Source organism: Pristiophorus japonicus, chromosome 14, assembly GCF_044704955.1.
Source record: "Pristiophorus japonicus isolate sPriJap1 chromosome 14, sPriJap1.hap1, whole genome shotgun sequence".
Lineage (NCBI taxonomy): Eukaryota > Metazoa > Chordata > Chondrichthyes > Pristiophoridae > Pristiophorus > Pristiophorus japonicus.
This window is the reverse complement of record NC_091990.1, coordinates 133,722,262-133,743,954: the sequence shown is the minus strand read 5'-3', so window position 1 is coordinate 133,743,954 and position 21,693 is coordinate 133,722,262. Positions and strand designations below refer to the sequence as shown.

Genomic DNA, 21,693 nt, shown 5'->3' with positions numbered 1-21,693 from the left:
GGAATAAAATAAACAATTACGTTCTAAAACGATGCCCGATTGTGTTGGTTCATGGAAGATTTAAGGTTTGTGATTATAGAAATGAGTTTGAGAGGAAACTTGTACCATAACTTCACTGTGGAAAACCTGTGCAATTTTGAGTGCAATTTGCAGCAGGATTGCCAATTGCGCCCAAAGCAGAAACTCTACCCATTAGAAGTCTCAATTTTCCTCCTTGCCACCATCCAATTTTGGGCGGCAGCAGAGCGGGCAGAGATGGGAAATGTGACAGGGAGCAGTTCCACCTGCTCCCTGACATCCTCCACTACTCATGGGATTCTCCAGCAAAACCTGCGATGGATGTTGAATACCTGTGCCCATATTTAGGTAGATTTATTGAAATGACAGGAGCATGTCATCTGATGAATTTTCCACAATTAACCCCTTAGCAGCTTGGAATAACATTATTGCTATTGTGCTCCTAGCATCCAGTGTTGCGAAATCAGTGAACAGGTTTTAAAAAGTAAGTACTGAGTGCAAAGGACCACAGGCAGACGCAATTAAAAACTATATGTATATTGACCTCCCAAGGGACCCCCTGACCCAGGAAAAATAACGTTTGACAACAGAAATACGACCAGGAACCATCAAGAAAATTTAAATGAGCTTGGTCAAAAAACCTAACCCTCAGTGTCTTGCAGATGATGACATCTTTAAAAGCTGTTTCATTTGACGAGAACACACGAAGGTTCAAACCTCCCAGAGGTGATTTAATTACAATGGTAGCTACATTATTAACTTTAATTTGTGTTGACAGTCAGGATACAGTTTTTTTAAATACAATACAATGGAGGAATTTGTTTTCTATGCTAAAGCATTATCGATATAGGAATAAAGGTACAAAATTACAGCATGTTTGGAAGACTGGGAATAATAAAAGATATGAAACAATCAGTCAAAACCACAAGAGCAGAACCATCAGAGAAAATTACTTCAATTTTGTAATTTTTAGAGCTTTTGAAAACATACGGAAGATTGCAGGTACATATTTTGCATTAAAAATAAATTTAAATTCATTAGAGCACAATTATTAGGTGATACTGAGTGATAAGCCTGTTCAGTGTTGTCAGCACCATGCACTATTAGTTTTCCAGTTCATTTCCAGACTAATGATAATAATGAAAATAGAACAGAAGTTAACATTACTTTTTACAATAATCTTAACAACACACAGGAAACCAACTCCTTCAAAGAAAGGTGGAAACCATTAGTTTATAATTGAAGAAGAAAGTGTGCATTAACTGATGATTAAAGCACACCCATGCAGAAAGTGAGTGCAGTGCATCAGTGCCCACTGGCAAAGTATGTTAATTGACAATTAATATACACCTTGCTCAGAGGACCCGCCTTTTGTTTATGCAGAAAATTAACGTTGCTGAAAAATGAATGATATGCAATCTATCATGCTGTTCAAAACTATGGTGCTCCATTACTTTTTGCAAACATTTCTTTCCCCGTTATCAGTCCCCCTCCATTTTTCACCTACTAGTTCATGGTTAATATGCAGATAATTTGCTTCCTAGCCTCCTCGATATAGCCAAAAGTAGACACACCAATACCATCTAGGCTGACTTGCCCTCTGATTTTCCACCTTTGTAGATGCCTGGCTGACCTAATACAACCTCATGATAGCTTGGCTGAGATCAGATGTTCACTTTATGGAGCACAGTGGATACAAATCCATGTTATAACACTTACATGGCACAGTGTATTGGAGCAGCAGCTCTCTGCGCCATTGCAGAATCCACATTGCTTTTGTTTTGGTCTTACATCTCATCCATCTTTTTACAAAGATCTTCAGGTCAGCATGCCAGGGAATCACTACAGCTGGCCCAAGGAGATGGAGGTGCAGGAGAGACACCGGGACTAAAACATAGTTTCATCAGAAGAGAGAGTCTTAAAATTAGGGTTAATGCTATAAGGAAGAGCCCAAATCAAATTATACACCCCTAGTCCATAGGTTGGAGTGATATCAATGTATCAGTCAGGTGAACATGCCTTAGTGGTGGCAAGTGTTGAAGTAACATTCTGTTAAGAATTGTAAGTTGCATCAATCATAAGTGTAATGTCTGTAGCTCCACACTGTGGACACCTGTGTTACTGCAGCTAGTACTGTTTAATAAAGAGCAGGTCACCTGACCAGCAAGTCAGAGGTTGCTGGAATCTTACAAGTTGTGTGTTGTGTGCTTCCCTGAAGATATCACAATTAAGTGTGCAACTATTGACTTATGTCATGATATATACCACTTAGAAAGGATGATGGGGCAGCATTATCTGACTGTTCAGGCAAAGAGGATATTATCTTTCCTGTTATGACTGATGTAAAAGGGCCTACACACAGGGCACAAAGTTACTTAAGAAATTATTCTCTTCACTTAAATGTATGATACATAAAATAAAGCCATTCCACTCAATCAGTTGTACTTCTAAAACAGTGAGACACGCAGCAGCTGTTAAGCACAACAACTCAACAGGGCCACTCAATGCCTTTAAGAAATATGTTATAGCTTTAGACCAGTAATTTGACTTTAAAGAAACGCAGCATGTCTATTCCTAGCAACAATGTAAGATCTTGCCATTCAAATGTAACATCCAAGAGATCGCTACTTTTCAAACAATCTGGAATTCCCCCAGCCTCATAAAGGTGACCTGTTTATAGGAGCTAATTTGTGCAATTATACCAGGAGTTTCCGAACTTCGCTTCCTCGTACAGAGAACTTTGTCCAGAGACAGTCTTCATTTATGATCCATTTCAATCAGGACATAGAGAGATTTATCAAACATCTGGTAGAAATCTTGGAACCATTTATTAGTGAGGGGAAATTCTACTAACATGATCTTCTGATCCTTCCAAATTACTGACTGTAGTCAATCTCTTCCCCTACTTTTTTTTGGCTTTGATGACCTAATAATCATCCTGTATGTTCATGTCCAAAGCAGCGCGCCTGAATCTGTCATATATTTGCTCTAATTTAACAGGAACTATCAGATTTAGTTGGCCCATTATATGGATTAGAATTGTGTTTCATTCTTAAAATAATTAGTAGAATCCAGTTAAATCAGATATCACTAGCGCTAAATTTAAAAGAAAAGTAGTCACTCTATCGAATGTAACTAATCTCCAATGCTCAACTAACCATTTCTAATTTCGAACAGTCCACGCCATTGGAATACATACTTTTCAAACTCTGTAAAAAAACCAAAACCAATTTATTTTTTTGTTGTGTACACGTCCAACAAACTCAATAGAGCAAATTATATAATGTGCTCAGTTAAACTAATACAATGTTCTTGCTCGGGCATGACAGGGTGATGTATTGCAATGCAAACAGCCTTCAACTCCAGCATCAGCAAAGAGTGGAAAACAGGTATGCAAATGCAGGCAAGCCCAGTCAGCAGTGATAGCAGTGCCACTGCAATTGAGGAATTATTATATACATCTAACAAACTGAATGTCTTTTTGAAAAAAAATTAGAAATATTGAATGTGAACTGATCCTGAAATAGCAATCATCTTATCAGTTAAAGGATATGCAAAGAAAAGGTTGCAGAATGATATTTCATTCACATTAACAAATGCTGGAGAACTGATAATTATATTGCGGAGACATTTAAACTTAGTTTATGTCAGAGCTGTAAGTACCAGGACATCCGATCGTTTCCAATTCTTTGAATGAAGTAACAGAAAGAGTAGACAAGGCCAATGCAGTGAATGTAGTACACATGTACCTTCAGAAGATTTCAAGTAAGGAGACTCCTGCTAAGCTCAGGGCATATGGAGTCAGGGCTCTTGGAAGTAGAATGGATTTAGAGATGGCTACAAAACAGAAAACAGAGTGCAGTATTTAAGGGAAGTTTCTCAGACTGACAGAAAGTGGGAAGGGGTATCCCACATAAATACAGATAACCACTAACCGATCAAATAAATAACTTAAGAGGAATTTCTTTAAACAGAGGTTGGTAAGATTGTGGGACTCGTAGCCACACGGAGTAGATAGCATTGACACACTGAAGGAGGTTCGGTGCATTCCGGGGTAGCTTGGGGCATGGCCGCCAGTAGTGGAGTGATAGAGGTTGGGGATGTTCAGACCAGAGTTGACGGGGCGCGGTGGTCTTGGGGGATTGTGGGGCTGGAGGAGATGGTGGAGATCGGGAGGGGAGAGACCATGGAGGGATTTGAAGACAACAGTGAAAATTTTCAAGTTGAGGTATTGCTTAACTGGGAGCCACTGTAGGTCAGCGAGCATAGAGGAGATGGGTGAGTGGGACTTGGTGCAAGTTAGGACACAGACGGCAGAGTTTTGGATGATCTCAAGTTTATGAAGGGTAGAACTAATGAGGCTGGCCAGGAATGCATTGGAATAGTCAAGTCTAGAGGTAACTAAGACGTGGATGAGGGTTTCAGCAGCAGATAAGCTGAGGCAAGAGCAGAGACAGGCATTGCTACTAAGATTCTAGATTTAGGTAAGGCCGACTTCAACGGGATGAGGCAGAGGCTCAAATATGTTAATGAGTAAAACAACAGAAGATAGGTGAGAGATGTTTAAATAAGATTTTTACGTGATACAGAACCAATATATACCCGAGGGGCAAAAGCTCTACTTGCCAAAAAAACAGCAATGGACAATTAAAGAGGTAAGTGACAACATAAAACGAAAGGAAAGGGTATACAAAAATGCAAAAAATAGCTCAGATCCTGGCAAATGGAAAAGATGCAAATAACAGGTCACAAAACAGATATTAAGAGCTACAAAAAGAGAGTATGAAAAGAAACTTACAAGGGATATCAAAATCAATACAAAGAATTTTTAGAGGTACATTAGGAAAAAGAGGGTGGTCAGGAGCAATTTTGGCCCCTTAAAAACTGAAAGTGGTGATACTATCAGTGACAATAGAGAAATGGTGGACATGTTGAATATTTACTTTGTATCAGTATTTACAGTAGAAGAAGAGGATAACAGACTATTATCTGAATGGTGACAGATTAGGAAAAGGGGAGGTGCAATGAGACCTGGGTGTCATGGTACATCAGTCATTGAAGGTTGGCATGCAGGTACAGCAGGCGGTTAAGAAAGCAAATGGCATGTTGGCCTTCATAGCGAGGGGATTTGAGTACAGGGGCAGGGAGGTGTTACTACAGTTGTACAGGGCCTTGGTGAGGCCACACCTGGAATATTGTGTACAGTTTTGTTCTCCTAACTTGAGGAAGGACATTCTTGCTATTGAGGGAGTGCAGCGAAGGTTCACCAGACTGATTCCCGGGATGGCGGGACTGACATATCAAGAAAGATGGATCAACTGGGCTTGTATTCACTGGAGTTCAGAAGAATGAGAGGGGATCTCATAGAAACGTTTAAAATTCTGACGGGTTTAGACAGGTTAGATGCAGGAAGAATGTTCCCAATGTTGGGGAAGTCCAGAACCAGGGGTCACAGTCTAAGGATAAGGGGTAAGCGTGGCGAACCTTTGGAATTCTCTACCACAGAAAGTTGTTGAGGCCAATTCACTAAATATATTCAAAAAGGAGTTAGATGTAGTCCTTACTACTAGGGGGATCAAGGGGTATGGCGAGAAAGCAGGAATGGGGTACTGAGGTTGCATGTTCAGCCATGAACTCATTGAATGGCGGTGCAGGCTCGAAGGGCAGAATGGCCTACTCCTGCACCTATTTTCTACGTTTCTATGTTTCTATTCTTGAGGGAGAAGGGAATGGAGATATATAGGGGCAGGGTCGGAAGAAGTAATTAAGAATGGGAAGAGTACTGTGTGGACCGAATGTTCTGTACCTCTGTTGTCAATTCGATGTACGCAATTCAATGTTTGGCAATTCAATGTGTGTACATCCGCCAACTCTCAAAAACAGTCAGAAGCTTTGAGAATGTTTCATTTTGTGCCTGTACTTCCCGTCACTTGGAACACTGGAGAATTCTAACAACTAATATCAACGAGTAAAACAACATAAAAGAACCTTTCAAACTCAATTTTAAAAGAGAGGGGGCAGCCAACAATTTCCATGTAACTTTTCACCTGGACTATTCCCAAAGTCCTTTCCATTGTCATTTCTCATCCTGCCTACCACCTCATCTTTCCGTACATAACAGATGTTTCCTTTTAAATACTGACTGAACTGTTTGTTTCAAAATAAATTCCTCTTCTACTGATTTTTCAAAATTTTTGTACCTGACATTGTTAACCTGAAACAAAATCTTGGCTTTTCTGCTCACAGTTTGATGCCAGTTCTTTTTACAACTGTGAACAGTTCTGGGCACCACATCTTAGGAAGGATATATTGGCCTTGGAGGGAATGCAGAGTAGGTCTACCAGCATTATACCTGGACTTCAAGGGTTAAGTTATGAGGAGAGACTACTCATATTGGAAACTTAGAAACAAAGAAAATAGGTGCAGGAGTAGGCCATTCGGCCCTTCGAGCCTGCACCACCATTCAATATCATGGCTGATCATTCACCTCAGTACCCCTTTCCTGCTTTCTCTCCATACTCCTTCATCCCTTTAGCCGTAAGGGCCATATCTAACTCCCTCTTGAATATATCCAATGAACTGGCATCAACAACTCTCTGCGGTGAAGGGAGTGCAAAATTCACAAGAGAACCCCCCCAGTGTTTGGGCTCATTCGAAAGGAAATTTAATTTGGGACTATCTACCGAAAAGTTTGGAACCCTAAAGTGCTTATGGAAGAAACTACGAACTTCAATAGAATTTTGAACTTTTACAACACAAATTCAAGGCTGTGGGTGGGCCTAAAATGACTAACAGGAGACAACCTGATTAAGTGAGACCACCTGGGTGTGAGGACTAAGGTAACTTGTCTGGAGAAATGGGTATTCGAGAATCCTTCTCCACAAGAGACATTTACATTACAATATCACCCAGAGATAGCTGCCCATCAACATGAGTCTGGAAAACCATTTTAGCATATACATCACAAAAAGACCCAAGCCAGCCTGTATGCGAAAAACTAAGCACAAAAGGACACCGCAATTACCAAACTAATATTTTCCATCAGGAAATCATTTTCGAACATCAGCCCACCCGAGACATATTAACTTTTAACGAGCCCAGCAAAATATTACAAAGAAGAGCCAAGCCCGCCAAATTTAAAGAAAGAATTCTGAACAGATTTGGCGCCAAGATTAGAACCACTGAAATTGTATAACTGGCCCCTGTTTTCAACAGAAGTTAGGTTGCTAAGTAGCTACTACCTCAGATGCCATACTACACCAGGTGCTATACTGTGAGTATGCCATCAAGACAAGGAGAGAAACCAATGCGACAGTTGTAAACTAACTTCTCCAGCCTCGAAATCCTGAAGGAAGGAAGAACATCACCATCGCGGCAGCAACTGACCACAACCAACATGATATCAACGAAAACCCACTGCGATCGACCAAACTCGAAACAAAACTCCAACGGGAAAAAAAACGAAGAATCGAAAAGTTTCTACTCTACATTCTAATCCTGACCTACCAACGAGTAAAACATTACCTAAAAGACTGTAGAAAACTATTTCTAACCAAAGAAAACGGGTACTTACCCCACAGATCCAAAACGCGCCTTACCACATCAGCGGACTCAACCCAACTGAAGATTGCGCAGCAGAAAGTCTTCTCCGACGTTCGGAGTACGGCAAGCATACCCTACCGCATCCAGCGAACCCCGAAACCGCAATCTACTGCTAACTGTCAAAAGGATTGATAAGCATAGTCCCTGCCTGCCCTGGAGTCTAACCTAGCTAGAATTAGGTATTGGGAGGTGGGAAGTGTAATTCTACTGTGATCCCTTTGAATATAATGTGTTGTTCTCTATTAGAGTCATTATAAGCTATTGTAACCCCCTCTGAGTGTGTATGGTATTGTTCTTTAATAAGTTTGAATAAGTTTTGACTTTCTTATTGGAGTAATTATAAGTTTGTAATTTCTTGACTGTAATAAAATCAAAGTTCTTTTGCATCAAACCAGTATCCTTTGCACTTTGTCACATCCCCCAACTAAATCCAGAGTCCAGAATCCAAGGGAGTGGGAGCGATTCGAACCGCTCAAGTTGGTCAGAAGGGAACCTGACCTCCTCATGGAGACCACCCCCTTACAGCGATAGGGAATTCCACAGGTTAATAACTCTCTGAGTGAAGAAGTCCTAAATGGCTTACCCCTTACTATTAGACTATGCCCCCTGGTTCTGGACTTCCCCAACATCGAGGAACATTCTTCCTGTATCTAACCTGTCCAGTCCCATCAGAATTTTATATGTTTCTATGAGATCCCCTCTCATCCTTCTAAACTCCAGTAAATACAGGCCCAGTCGATCCAGTCTCTCCTCATATGTCAGTCCTGCCATCCCAGGAATCAGTCTGGTGAACCTTCGCTGCACTCCCTCAATAACAAGAACGTCCTTCCTCAGATTAGGAGACCAAAACTGAACACAATATTCCAGGTGAGGCCTCACCAAGGCCCTGTACAACTGCAGTAAGACCTCCCTGCTCCTGTACTCAAATGCCCTAGTATTGAAGGCCAACATACCATTTACCTTCTTCACTGCATGCCAACTTTCAATGACCGATGTACCATGACACCCAGGTCTCGTTGCACCTCCCCTTTTCCTAATCTGCCACCATTCAGATAATATTCTGCCTTCGTGTTTTTGCTACCAAAGTGGATAACCTCACATTTATTCACATTATACTGCATCTGCCACGCATTTGCCCACTCACCTAACCTGTCCAAGTCACCCAAAAGCCTCTTAGCATCCTCCTCACAGCTCACACCACCATCCAGCTTAGTGTTATCTGCAAACTTGGAGATATTACACTCAATTCCCTCATCCAAATCATTAATCTATATTGTAAAGAGCTGGGGTCCCAGCACTGAGCCCTGTGGCACCCCACTAGTCACTGCCTGCCATTCTGAAAAGGACCCGTTTATCCCGACTATTTGCTTCCTGTCTGCCAACCAGTTCTTTATCCACGTCAGAACATTACCCTCAATACCATGTGCTTTAATTTTGCACACCAATCTCTTGTGTGGGACCTTGTCAAAAGCTTTTTGAAAGTCCAAATGCACCAAATCCACTGGTTCTCCCTTGTCTACTCTACCAGTCACAGTCTCAAAAAATTCCAGAAGATTTGTCAAGCAGGATTTCCCTTTCATAAATCCATGCTGACTTGGACCGATCCTGTCACTGCTTTCCAAATGTGCTGCTATTTCATCTTTAATAATTGATTCCAACATTTTCCCCTCTACTGATGTCAGGCTAACCGGTCTATAATTACCCGTTTTCTCTCTCCCTCCTTTCTTAGCTACACTCCAGTCAATAGGAATCGATCCAGAGTCGATAGACTGTTGGAAAATGATTTCCAATGCATCCACTATTTCTAGGGCCACTTCCTTGAACACTCTGGGATGCAGATTATCGGGCCCCGGGGATTTATCGGCCTTCAATCCCATCAATTTCCCTAACACAATTTCCTGCCTAATAAGGATATCCTTCAGTTCCTCCTTCTCACTAGACCCTCGGTCCCCTAGTATTTCCGGAAGGTTATTTGTGTCTTCCTTCGTGAAGACAGAACCAAAGTATTTGTTCAACTGGTCCGCCATTTCTTTGTTCCTCATTATAAATTCACTTGAATCTGACTGCAAGGGACCTACGTTTGTTTTCACTAATCTTTTTCTCTTCACATATCTATAGAAGCTTTTGCAGTCAGTTTTTATGTTCCCAGCAAGCTTCCTCTCATACTCTCTTTTCCCCCGCCTAATTAAACGCTTTGTCCTCCTCTGCTGTATTACAAAATTCTCCCAGTCCTCAGGTTTGCTGCTTTTTCTGGTCAATTTATATGCCTTTTACTTGAATTTAACACTATCCTTAATTTCCCTTGTTCGCCAAAGTTGAGCCACCTTCCCCATTTTATTTTTACTCCAGACAGGGATGTACAGTTGTTGAAGTTCATCCATGTGATCTTTAAATGTTTGCCATTGCCTATCCACCTTCAACCCTTTAAGTATCACTCGCCAGTCTATTCAAGCCAATTCCCGAGAATTTAGAAGATTAAGGGGTGATCTGATCAAAGTTTTCAAGATCATCGAATCATAGAAATTTACAGCACGGAAGGAGGCCATTTCAGCCCATTGTGTCCATGCCGGCCAACAATGAGCTATCCAGCCTAATCCCACTTTCCAGCTCTTGGTCCATAGCCCTATGGGTTACGGCACTTCAACTGCACATCCAAGTACTTTTTAATGTGGTGAAGGTTTCTGCCTCTACCATCCTTTCAGGCAGTGAGTTCCAGACCCCCACCACCCTTTGGGTGAAGAAATTTTCCCTCAAATCCTCACTAAGCCTTCTACCAATTACTTTAAATCTATGCCCCCTGGTTGTTGACTCCTTTGCTAAGGGGAATAGGTCTGTGCTATCCACTCTAACTAGGCCCCTCATAATTTTATACACCTCAAAAGGGTCTCCCCTCAGCTTCCTATGTTCTAAAGAAAATAACTCCAGTCTATCCAATATTTCTTCATAGTTAAAATTTTCCAGTCCAGGCAACATCCTCGTAAATCTCCTATCTACCCTCTCTAGTGCAAGCACATCTTTCCTGCAAAGTGGTGACCAGAATGGCACGCAGTACTCTAGCTGTGATCTAACTAGTGTTTTATACAGTTCAAGCATAACCTACCTGCTCTTGTATTCTATGCCTCGGCTAATAAAGGCAAATATTCCATATGTTTTCTTGACCACCTTATCTACCTGGCCTGCTACCTTCAGGAATCTGTGGACATGCACTCCAAGGTCCCTTTGTTCTTTTACACTTCTCAATGTCCTACCATTTAATGTGTATTCCCTGTCCCAAATGTAGTACCTCACATTTCTTCGGATTGAATTCCATTTGCCACTGTTCTGCCCACCTGACCAGTTCATTGATATCTTCCTGCAGTCTACAGTTTTCTTCTTTATTATCAATCACACAGCTGATTTTAGTATCATCTGCAAACTTCTTAATCATAAGCCCTACATTCAAGGATAAGGCCCTGAACTTGGTGCACTCACCGCCCGCTGCCGCCGAGTTTTGTGGGGGGCTCCCCTCGGTGCCAGTTTCCGCTAGGCCTCCCGCTGGCGGGAGGGGTGGACCGCTGGGAACCGCTGCTGAGGTCCGCTAGCGCACAAGGTGAATAAATGTCCTCCACCCGCCGAGCTGTCAGTTTGCTCCAGGCGGGAGTTGGCGGCAGCAGGCGGAAGGACCGCTGCCTGGAGGCAGGTCTAACTCCAATGGTAAATATGAAGACCTGCAAAAAAAGGTTAGTGAACTTCTTTTCTTTTTTTTTTTAAACAGGGATTCAGGTGAATGGGGTCCCCTGAAGGTTTTCCAGTGGATTTTTTTTGTGTAAATTTTAATTTTCATGTCTTTCCCCCTCCCTGGGCCCGATTCAATCCTCGGCGACACTTTGGCGAGGATTGCATTTGCTGTCGAGTTTGGAAGCTCCCGCCCACTGCCGCCCACATTCAGGGCACAAGTTGGTTTTTTGACGCCGGGCGGTCTTTGCAGATCTTTTTGAGGAATCTCGCTGCCAAAGTATTGCCAAGTCTCTCGGCGGTCATTTGGCCGGGCCTTGGCGTTGACCAAGTTCGCACCCTAAATCATTGATATATACCACAAAATGATATTGGCTCAGAAGATCAAGATGTTGAATCAATTTGGGTGGAGATAAGGAATAATAAGGGGAAAAAGTCACTGGTGGGTGTGATCTATAGGCCCCCTAACAGTAGCTAAACTGTAGGATGGAGTATAAATCAATAAATAATGGAGGCTGGTAAAAAAGGAACGGCAATAATCATGGGCGATTTTAACCATATTGATTGGACAAAGCAAATTGGCCAAGGTAGCCTTGAGGAAGAGTTCATAGAGTGTATCCAGGATAGTTTCTTTGAACAGTACGTTGCGGAACCAACCAGGGTGCAGGCTATCGTAGATCTGGTCCTGTGTAATGAGACAGGATTAATAAATGATCTCCTGGTAAAGGATCCTCTAGGAATGAGTGACCATAACATGGTCGAATTTCAAATTCAGTTGGAGGGTGAGAAAGTTGGATCTCAAACCAGTGCCCTAAGCTTAAATAAAGGAGACTACAAAGGTATGAAGGCAGAGTTGACAGAAGTGGACTGGGAGAATAAATTAAAGTGTGGGACGATTGATGAGCAGTGGCAGACATTTAAGGAGATATTTCATAAGGCTCAACAAAAATATATCCCAATGAGAAGGAAAGACTGTAAGAGAAGGGATAACCAAGTGGTTAACTAAGGAAATAAGGGATGGTATCAAATTGAAAACAAGGGCATACAATGTGGCCAAAACTAGTGGGAAGCCAGAGGATTAGGACACTTTTTAAAGCCAGCAAAGAATGACTAAAAAAATAATAAAGAGAGGGAAGATAGGTTATGAAAGTAAACTAGCACGAAATATAAAAACAGATAGTAAGAGTTTCTACAGGTACATAAAAAGGAAAAGAGTGGCTAAAGTAAATGTTGGTCTCCTCAAAGTTGAAACTGGGGAATTAATAATGAGGAACAGTGAAATGGCAGAGACGTTGCACAAATATTTTGTATCAGTCTTCACGGTAGAAGACTAAAAACATCCCAATAATGGATAATCAAGGGGCGATAGGGAGGAAGGAACTTAATACAATCACTATCGTTAAAGAAGTAGTACTCGGTAAAATAATGCGACTAAAGGCGGACAAGTCACCTGGACCTGATGGCTTACATCCTAAGGTCTTAAAAGAAGTGGCTGCAGAGATAGCGGATGCATTGGTTGTAATCTAACAAATTTCCCTGGATTCTGGGGAGGTCCCAGTGGATTGGAAAACCGTAAATGTAAAACCCCTATTTAAAAAAGGAGACGGACAGAAAGCAAGAACCTATAAACCAATTAGCTTAACATCTGTCGTTGGGAAAATGCTGGAGTCCATTATTAAGGAAGTAGTAACAGGACATATGGGACAGCATAATTCAATCAAGCAGAGTCAGTATGGTTTTATGAAAGGGAAATCATGTGTGACAAATTTATTGGAGTTCTTATAGGATGTAATGAGTAGGGTGGATAAGGGGGAACCAGTGGATGTGCTGTTTTTGGATTTCCAGAAAGCATTCGATAAGGTGCCACATAAGAGGTTACTGCACAAGATAAAAGTTCACAGGGTTGGGGGTAATATATTAGCATGGATAGAGGATTGGTAACTAACAGAAAACAGAGTGTCGGGATAAATGGGTAATTTTCCAGTTGGCAAAAAGTAACTAGTGGGGTGCTGAAGGGATCAGTGCTGGGGCCTCAACTATTTACAATCTATATTAATGACTAGGATGAAGGGATCGAGTGTAATGTAGCCAAGTTTGCTGATACAAAGATGGGTGGGAAAGCAGATTGTGAGGCGGACTCAAAAAATCTGCAAAGGTATTTCGACAGGCTAAGTGAGTGCGCAAAAATTTGGCAGATGGAGTATAATGTGGGAAAATGTGACGTTATCCACTTTGGCAGAAAAAATAGAAAAGCAAATTATAATGTAAGTGGAGAAAAATTGCAACGTGCTGCAATACAGAGGGACCTGGGGGTCTTTGTGCATGAAACACAAAAAGTTAGTATGCAGGTACAGCAAGTAATCAGGAAGGCAAATGGAATGTTGGCCTTTATTGCAAGGGGGGGGGGGGGTGGGGGTGGAATATAAAAGCAGAGAGGTCCTGCTACAATTGTACAGGGTATCAGTTTTGGTCTCCGTATTTAAGGAAGGATACACTTACATTGGAGGCTATTCAGAGAAGGTTCACTAGGTTGATTCCGGAGGTGAGAGGTTTGACTTATGAAGATAGTTTGAGTAGGTTGAGTCTATACTCATTGGAGCTCAGAATAAGAGGTGATCTTATCGAAAAATGTAAGATAATGAGAGGGCTGGACAAGATGCATGCAGAGAGGATATTTCCACTCATAGGGGAAACTAAAACTAGGGGACATAATCTCAGAATAAGGGGCTACCCATTTAAAACTGAGATGAGGAGGAATTACTTCCCTGAGAGTTGTAAATCTGTGGAATTCTCTGCCCCAGATAGCTGTGGAGGCTGTGTCATTGAATATATTTAAGGCGGAAATAGACAGATTTTTGAGTGATAAGGGAATAAAGGGTTATGGGGAGCGAGCAGGGAAGTGGAGCTGAGTCCATGATCAGATCAGCTATGATCTTATTAAATAGCGGAGCATGCTCAAAGGGTCAAATGGCTTACTCCTGGTCCCACTTGTTATGTTCTTATGTAAAGCAAGGGACCTAGAACTGAGCCATGCAGAACCCCACTAGAAACAGCCTTCCAGTCAAAAACACCCATCAACCATTACTTCCTGCTTCTGACCCAATATTGAATCCAACTTGCCACTTTACCCTGGATCCCATGGGCTTTTACTTGCGTGACCAGTCTGTCATATGGGACCTTATTAAAAGCCTTGCTAAAATCCACATACATTACATCATACGCACTGCCCTCATCGACCCTCCTTATTACCACCCCAAATAATTCAATGAAGTTAGTCAGACACAACCATCCCTTAACAAATCCATGCTGACTGTCCTTGATTAATCAGTGTCTTTCTAAATGAAGATTTATTTGACTCAGAATTTTTTCCAATAATTTTCCCACCATCGAGATTAGGCTGACAGACCTGTAATTACTCGGTCTCTTCCATTCTCCGTTTTTAAACCAAGATTGACGAACTTTTGGGGGCATCCAAAATGGAGGAGGACGCTCCATAGACCCTCGCGGTTGACAGTGTTAAAGACCTTTGTAAGGTCGAAGAAGGCATGTAAAAGGGCTGGCGCTGCTCCCTGCAGCTGTCGCACTGAAAAAAATCATGTCTGTTGTGCCCCGTAGGAGATGAAATCTGCACTGTGACTCTCGGAGGAGCTCCGAAGCCACAGGGAGAAGACGGTTGAGGAGGATTCTTGCGACAACAAGATGCATGCAGAGAGGATATTTCCACTGATAGCAGGGAGATTCCTCTGTAGTTGGCTGATAGCAGGGAGATTCCTCTGTAGTTGCCGCATTCGGACTTGTCCCCTTTTTTAAAGATGGTTATGATCACTGCATCTCTGAGATCTCCCGGCATACTCTCCTCCCTCCAGATGAGAGAGATGAGGTTATGTATTCATGCCAACAATGCCTCTCCGCCATACTTCAGTGCCTCAGCAGGGATTCCATCCGCTCCTGTAGCCTTGTTGTTCTTAAGCTGTCTTATGGCTTTTTCTACCTCGTGCAGTGTTGGTGTCTCACTGAGGTGGTGGCGGATCGCATGCTGCAGGATGGAATCGAGAACACTCGAGTCAAAGGCAGAACCTCGACTGAGGAGATCTTCGAAGTGCTCCTTCCAGCGGGCCCTGACTGCCTCGGTGTCCTTGATGAATGTTTCCCCATTCTTGGCCAGCAACGGGGTGGGGCCTTGGGAGTTTGGACTGTAGGTGGCCTTGACTGCGATGAAGAATCCTCGCACATCATGGCTGTCACCAGCTGCTGTATCTCTTGTACTTTCCTCATCCACCATCTGTTCTTTAGGTCCCAGGTTTTTTGTTGGACCTCAGCCTTCAGCCATCTGTAATGCTGCTTTGCTGCTCCCGAGTTGGGTTGTTGCTCAAGGCTCAGAAATGCCCTGCGCTTGCGATCTATTAGCTCTTGGATCTCCTGATCGTTCTCATCAAACCAGTTCTGGTGTTTTCTGGTTGAGTGACCGAGCGTCTCTTTGCAGGCACTGGTTATGGAGGCCTGGAGAGCAGACCAAGCACTGTGGGCATTCTGCGTCTCGGGGTCATCAAAGCACACCAGGTTAGCTGTGAGGCGCTGACTGTATAGAGCTCTCTAATAACTGGGTCTTTAAGTGCTCCAGCTGCCCCCTCCGTTTTGGGGCTATATTGATGACAATGATGGATCGGATTAGGCAGTGGTCCGTCCAGCAGTCGTCAGCTCCTGTCATGGCATGGGTGATGCGCACTTCCTTGCGATCCCTGGCTCGGATGATGACATAGTCGAGCAGGTGGCAGAGCTTGGAGTGAGGGTGTTGCCACGATCCCCCAAAAGTTCATCACCATCCTCCGACTGCTTCACGATGACATTCAGGCCGTGATCCTTACCAACGGATCCATTACAGAGCCAATCCACGTTCGGACCGGGGTCAAACAGGGTTGCGTCATAGCCCCAACCTTCTTCTCAATTTTCCTCACTGCCATGCTCGACCTCACAGTTAACAAGCTCCCCACTGGAGTGGAACTAAACTACAGAACCAGTGGGAACTTGTTCAACCTTCGTAGTCTCCAGGCCAGGTCCAAGACCACCCCAACCTCTGTCGTCGAGCTACAGTACGTGGATGACGCCTGTATCTGCGCACATACAGAGGCTGAACTCCAGGACATAGTCGACGTAGTTACTGAGGCGTACAAAAGCATGGGCCTTACGCTAAACATCAGTAAGACAAAGGTCCTCCACCAGCCTGTCCTTGCTGCACAGCACTGCCCCCGAGTCTACAAGATCCATGGCATGGCCCTGGACAATGTGGACCATTTCCCATACCTCGGGAGCCTCTTATCAATAAGAGCAGGCATTGATGATGAGATTCAACACCGCCTCCAGTGTGCCAGTGCAGCCTTTGGCCACCTGAAGAAAAGTGTGTTCGAAGACCAGGCCCTCAAATCCGACACCAAGCTCATGGTCTACAGGGCTGTAGTAATACCCGCCCTCCTGTATGGCTCACAGACATGTACCATGTATAGTAGACACCTCAAGTCGCTGGAGAAATACCACCAACGATGTCTCTGCAAGATCCTAGAAATTCCCTGGGAGGACAGACCCACCAACATTAGCGTCCTTGACCAGGCCAATATCCCCAGCATTGAAGCACTGACCACACTTGATCAGCTCCGCTGGGCAGGACACATTGTCCGCATGCCAGACACGAGACTCCCAAAGCAAGCGCTCCACTCGGAACTTCTTCACGGCAAACGAACCAAAGGTGGGCAGAGGAAACATTACAAGGACACTGTCAAAGCCGCCCCAATATAGTGCAACATCCCCACCGACACCTGGAAGTCCCTGGCCAAAGATCGCCCTAAGTGGAGGAAGTGCATCCAGGAGGGCGCTGAGCACCTTGAGTCTCATCGCCAAGAGGATGCAGAAATCAAGCGCAGGCAGCGGAAAGAGCATGCGGCAAATCTGTCCCATCATCCCTTACCCTCACTGACGATCTGTCCCACCTGTGACAGGGACTGTGGCTCTCGTTTGAACTGTTCAGCCACTTAAGGACTCATTTTAAGAGTGGAAGCAAGTCTTCCTCGATTCCGAGGGACTGCATATGATGATGATTTTAAACCAAGGTACTCCATTAGCTTCCCCCAATACCACACCTGTAGCCAGAGAGGATTGGAAAATGATGGTCAACGCCTCTGCTATTTCCTCTTAACAGCCTGGGATACATTTCATCCGGGCATGGGGATTTATTCACTTTCAAAGCTGCTAATAGAAACATAGAAAATAGGTGCAGGAGTAGGCCATTCTGCCCTTCGAGCCTGCACCACCATTCAATATGATCATGGCTGATCATGCAACTTTAGTAGCCTATTCATGCTTTCTCTCCATACACTTTGATCACTTTAGCTATAAGGGCCACATCTAACTCCCTCTTGAATATATCCAACGAGCTGGCCTCAACAACTTTCTGTGGTAGAGAATTCCACATGCTCACAACTCTCTGAGTGAAGTAGTTTCTCCTCATCTCGGTCCTAAATGGCTTACCCCTTATCCTTAGACTGTGACCCCTGGTTTTGGACTTCCCCAACATTGGGAATATTCTTCCTGCATCTAACCTGTCTAATCCCGTCAGAATTTTATATGTTTCTATGAGATCCCCTCTCATTCTTCTAAATTCCAGTGAATATAAGCCTAGTCGATCCAGTCTTTCTTCATATGTCAGTCCTGCCATCCCGGGAATCAGTCTGGTGAACCTTTACTGCACTCCCTCAATAGCAAGAATGTCCTTCCTCAGATTAGAAGAACAAAACTGTACACAATACTCAAGGTGTGGTCTCACCAAGGCCCTGTACAACTGCAGTTAGACCTCCCTGCTCCTATATTCAAATCCCCTCGCTATGAAGGCCAGCATGCCATTTGCTTTCTTTACTATCTGCTGTACCAGCATGCCTACCTTCAATGACTGATGTACCAAGACACCCAGGTCTCGTTGCACCTCCCCTTTTAATAATCTGTCACTATTCAGATAATATTCTGCCTTCCTGTTTTTGCCAACAAAGTGGATAACCTCACATTTATCCACATTATACTGCATCTGCCATGCATTTTCCCATTCACCAACCTGTCCAAGTTACCCTGCAGCCTCCTAGCATCTTCCTCGCAGCTCGCACTGCCACCCAGCTTAATGTCGTCTGCAAACTTGGAGATATTACATTCAATTCCTTTGTCTAAATCATTAATTTATATTGTAAATAGCTGGGGTTCCAGCACTGAACCCTGTGGCACCCCACTAGTCACTGCCTGCCATTCTGAAAAGGACCCGTTTATTCCCACTTTTTGCTTCCTGTCTGCCAACCAGTTCTCTATCCACGTCAATATGTTACCCCCAATATCATGTGCCTTAATTTTGCACACTAATCACTTGTGTGGGACCTTTTCAAAGTCCAAATACACTGGTTCTCCCTTATCCACTCGACTGGTTACATCCTCAAAAAACTCTAGAAGCTTTGTCAACATGCTTTCCCTTTCATAAATCCATGCTGACTTGGACCGATCCTGTGACTCTTTCCAAATATGCTGCTATTACATCTTTAATAATTGATTCCAGCAATTTCCCCACCACCGATGTCAGGTAACCGATCTATAATTCCTTGTTTTTTCTCTCCCTCCTTTTTTAAAAAGTGAGGTTACATTAGCTACCCTCCAATCCATGGGAACTGAACCAGAGTCCATGGATGTTGGAAAATGACCACCAATGCATCTACTATTTCGAGGGCCACTTCCTTAAGTACTCTGGGATACAGACGATCAGGCTCTGGGGATTTATCGGCCTTCAGTCCCTTCAATTTCCCCAACACCATTTGCTGACTAATAAGGATTTCCCTCAGTTCCTCATTCTCGCTAGACCCTCGGTCCCCTAGTATTTTCTGGAGGTTATTCGTGTCTTCCTTAATGAAGACAGAACCAAAGTATTTGTTCAATTGGTCTTAATTTCCTTGTTCCCCATTATGAGTTCACCTGATTCTGACTGCAAGGGACCGACATTAGTCTTCACTAATCTTTTTCTCTTCACATATCTATAGAAGCTTTTGCAGTCAGCCCTGTAAGCTTACTCTCATACTCTATTTTCCCCCTCCTAATTAAACCCTTAGTCCTCCTCTGCTGAATTCTAAATTTCTCCCAGTCCTCAGGTTTGCTGCTTTTTTTTGCCAATTTATATGCCTCTTCCTTGGATTTAACACTTTCCCTAATTTCCCTTGTTAGCTACGGTTGAGCCACATTCCCTTTTTTATTCTTACGCCAGATAGGGATGCACAATTGTTGTAGTTCATCCATATGATATTCAAATGTCTGCCATTGCCTATCCACCATCAACCATTTAAGTATCATTCTCCAGTCTATCCTAGCCAATTCACGTCTCATACCGTCAAAGTTTCCTTTCTTTAAATTCAGGACCCTAGTCTCTGAATTAACTGTGTCACTCTCCATCTTAATGAAGAATTCTACCATATTATGGTCACTTTTCCCCAAGGGGCCCTGCACGACCAGATTACTAATTAATCCTCTCTCGTTACACAAGTGCCAGTCGAGGATGGCCAGCTCTCGAATTGGTTCCTCGACATATTGGTCTAGAAAACCATATCTTATACACTCCAGGAAATCCTCCTCCACCGTATTGCTACCAGTTTGGTGAGCCCAATCAATATGTAGATTAAAATCACCCATGATAACTGCTGTACCTTTATTGCACGCGTCCCTAATTTCCTGTTTGATGCCATCCCCAATCTCCCTACCACTGTTTGGTGGTCTGTACACAACTCCCACTAACGTTTTCTGCCCTTTCACAGCTCTACCCGTATAGGTTCCACATCATTACTATTGCGTTAATCTCCTCTTTAACCAGTAACGCTACCCCACCTCCTTTTCCTTCCTGTCTATCTTTCCTGAATATTGAATACCGCTGGATGTTGAGTTCCCAGCCCGGGTTACCTTGGAGCCATGTATCCATAATCCCAATTACATCATATCCATTAACAGCTATCTGCGCAGTCAATTCATCCACCTTATTACGAATGCTCCTCGCATTAGACTCAGAGCCTTCAGGCATGTTTTTTTTAACACTCTTTGTCCTTTTAGAATTATGTTGTAATGTGGCACTTTTTGATTTTTGCCCTTGATTTCTCTGCCCACCACTCTTGCTTTTTTTCTCCTTCCTACCTTTTTTCTTCTGCCCCCTTTTTACTTCCCTCAGCCTCCCTGCATAGATTCCCATTGTAAAGTCCTGACCCTGCAGTACAGACTTACACGAGGCACATGTTGAAGTCAAGGTCACTCTGGACCTGCACCTTTATTTCAAAGCTCACGAGTGCCTCACTTGCCTGAGACCTGTCTTTATATACCTGTGTGGGACAGGTATGCAGTGTCTCCTGCAAGTGCACCCCTGGTGGTAAAGTATGCTTGTGGTTACAGGTCATATCTAGTTAGAGTCATGTATAGCATGGTAAGATGCAGTTATATACAGTAGTGTGAGATACATGACATCACCCTCCCTCAAGGTCTTATTGTCTTTATAGATTCAGTCTCTCAGGTGGTCTACGCTCTCACGTGGAGCGTCTTAGTTGTGGTTCAGTTGTTTGCCTTGGTGCCTGTTTTTCTTTTGGTGTGATTGCTGGTATCTCACCTGGGCTGTCTGTTTCGTTCAGTGTGATTGCTGGTATCTCGCCTGGGCTGTCTGTTGAGACTGCCCTTTCCTCAGGTTGTTCCCTCTGTCTGTCCATCAGGTGTGGTGTGAATTCCACATTGCAGTCTGCCACTGGTTCTTCAGGGTTGTTGGTGAATCTACTTTTTACTTGGTCTACATGCATCCGGCAGGTTTGGCCATTGTCCATTTGTACAACCAGTAGCCTGTTTCCTTCCTTGCCTGTTACTGTCCCTGCAAGCCATTTGGGACCCCTGCCATAGTTTAGCACAAACACTTTGTCCCCAATCTCATTCCACCTCCCCCTCGAATTTCGGTCATGGTACTCAGTTAGCTTCCGGCACTTTGCCTCAACTATTTCATGCATGTCTGGGAGGATTAACGAGAGCCTAGTCTTTAAGGTCCGTTTCATCAATAGTTGCGCGGGGGGAATCCCAGTCAACGAATGCGGACGAGATCTGTATGCCAGCAGCAGTTGCGACAGGCGGCCCTGCAGTGTGGGACCTTGGATTTTTAGCATGTCTTGTTTAAGGATTTGCACTGCTCGCTCCGCCTGGCCATTGGAGGCCGGTTTGAACGGTGCCGTCTTAACGTGATTTATGCCGTGGTCAACTATAAAATCTTGAAATTCTGCGCTGGTGAAGCACGGACCATTATCACTGATCAATATGTCAGGAATTCCGTGC

General features: G+C 43.6%; 1 protein-coding gene across 3 annotated transcripts in view; it reads right to left on the bottom strand.

Moving 5' to 3' along the window:
- The window catches only part of brsk2b (BR serine/threonine kinase 2b), a 927,534-nt gene that overhangs the window by 317,773 nt on the left and 588,068 nt on the right, over window positions 1-21,693 (bottom strand). The window contains exon 5 of one of the 3 annotated variants that reach the window (XM_070899635.1): window positions 3,177-3,227. The exons of the other annotated variants lie outside the window; for them this stretch is intronic. Coding sequence (XP_070755736.1) covers window positions 3,177-3,227 — 51 coding nt within the window. The remainder of the gene's footprint in view (window positions 1-3,176; window positions 3,228-21,693) is intronic. 3 annotated transcript variants of the gene reach the window in all.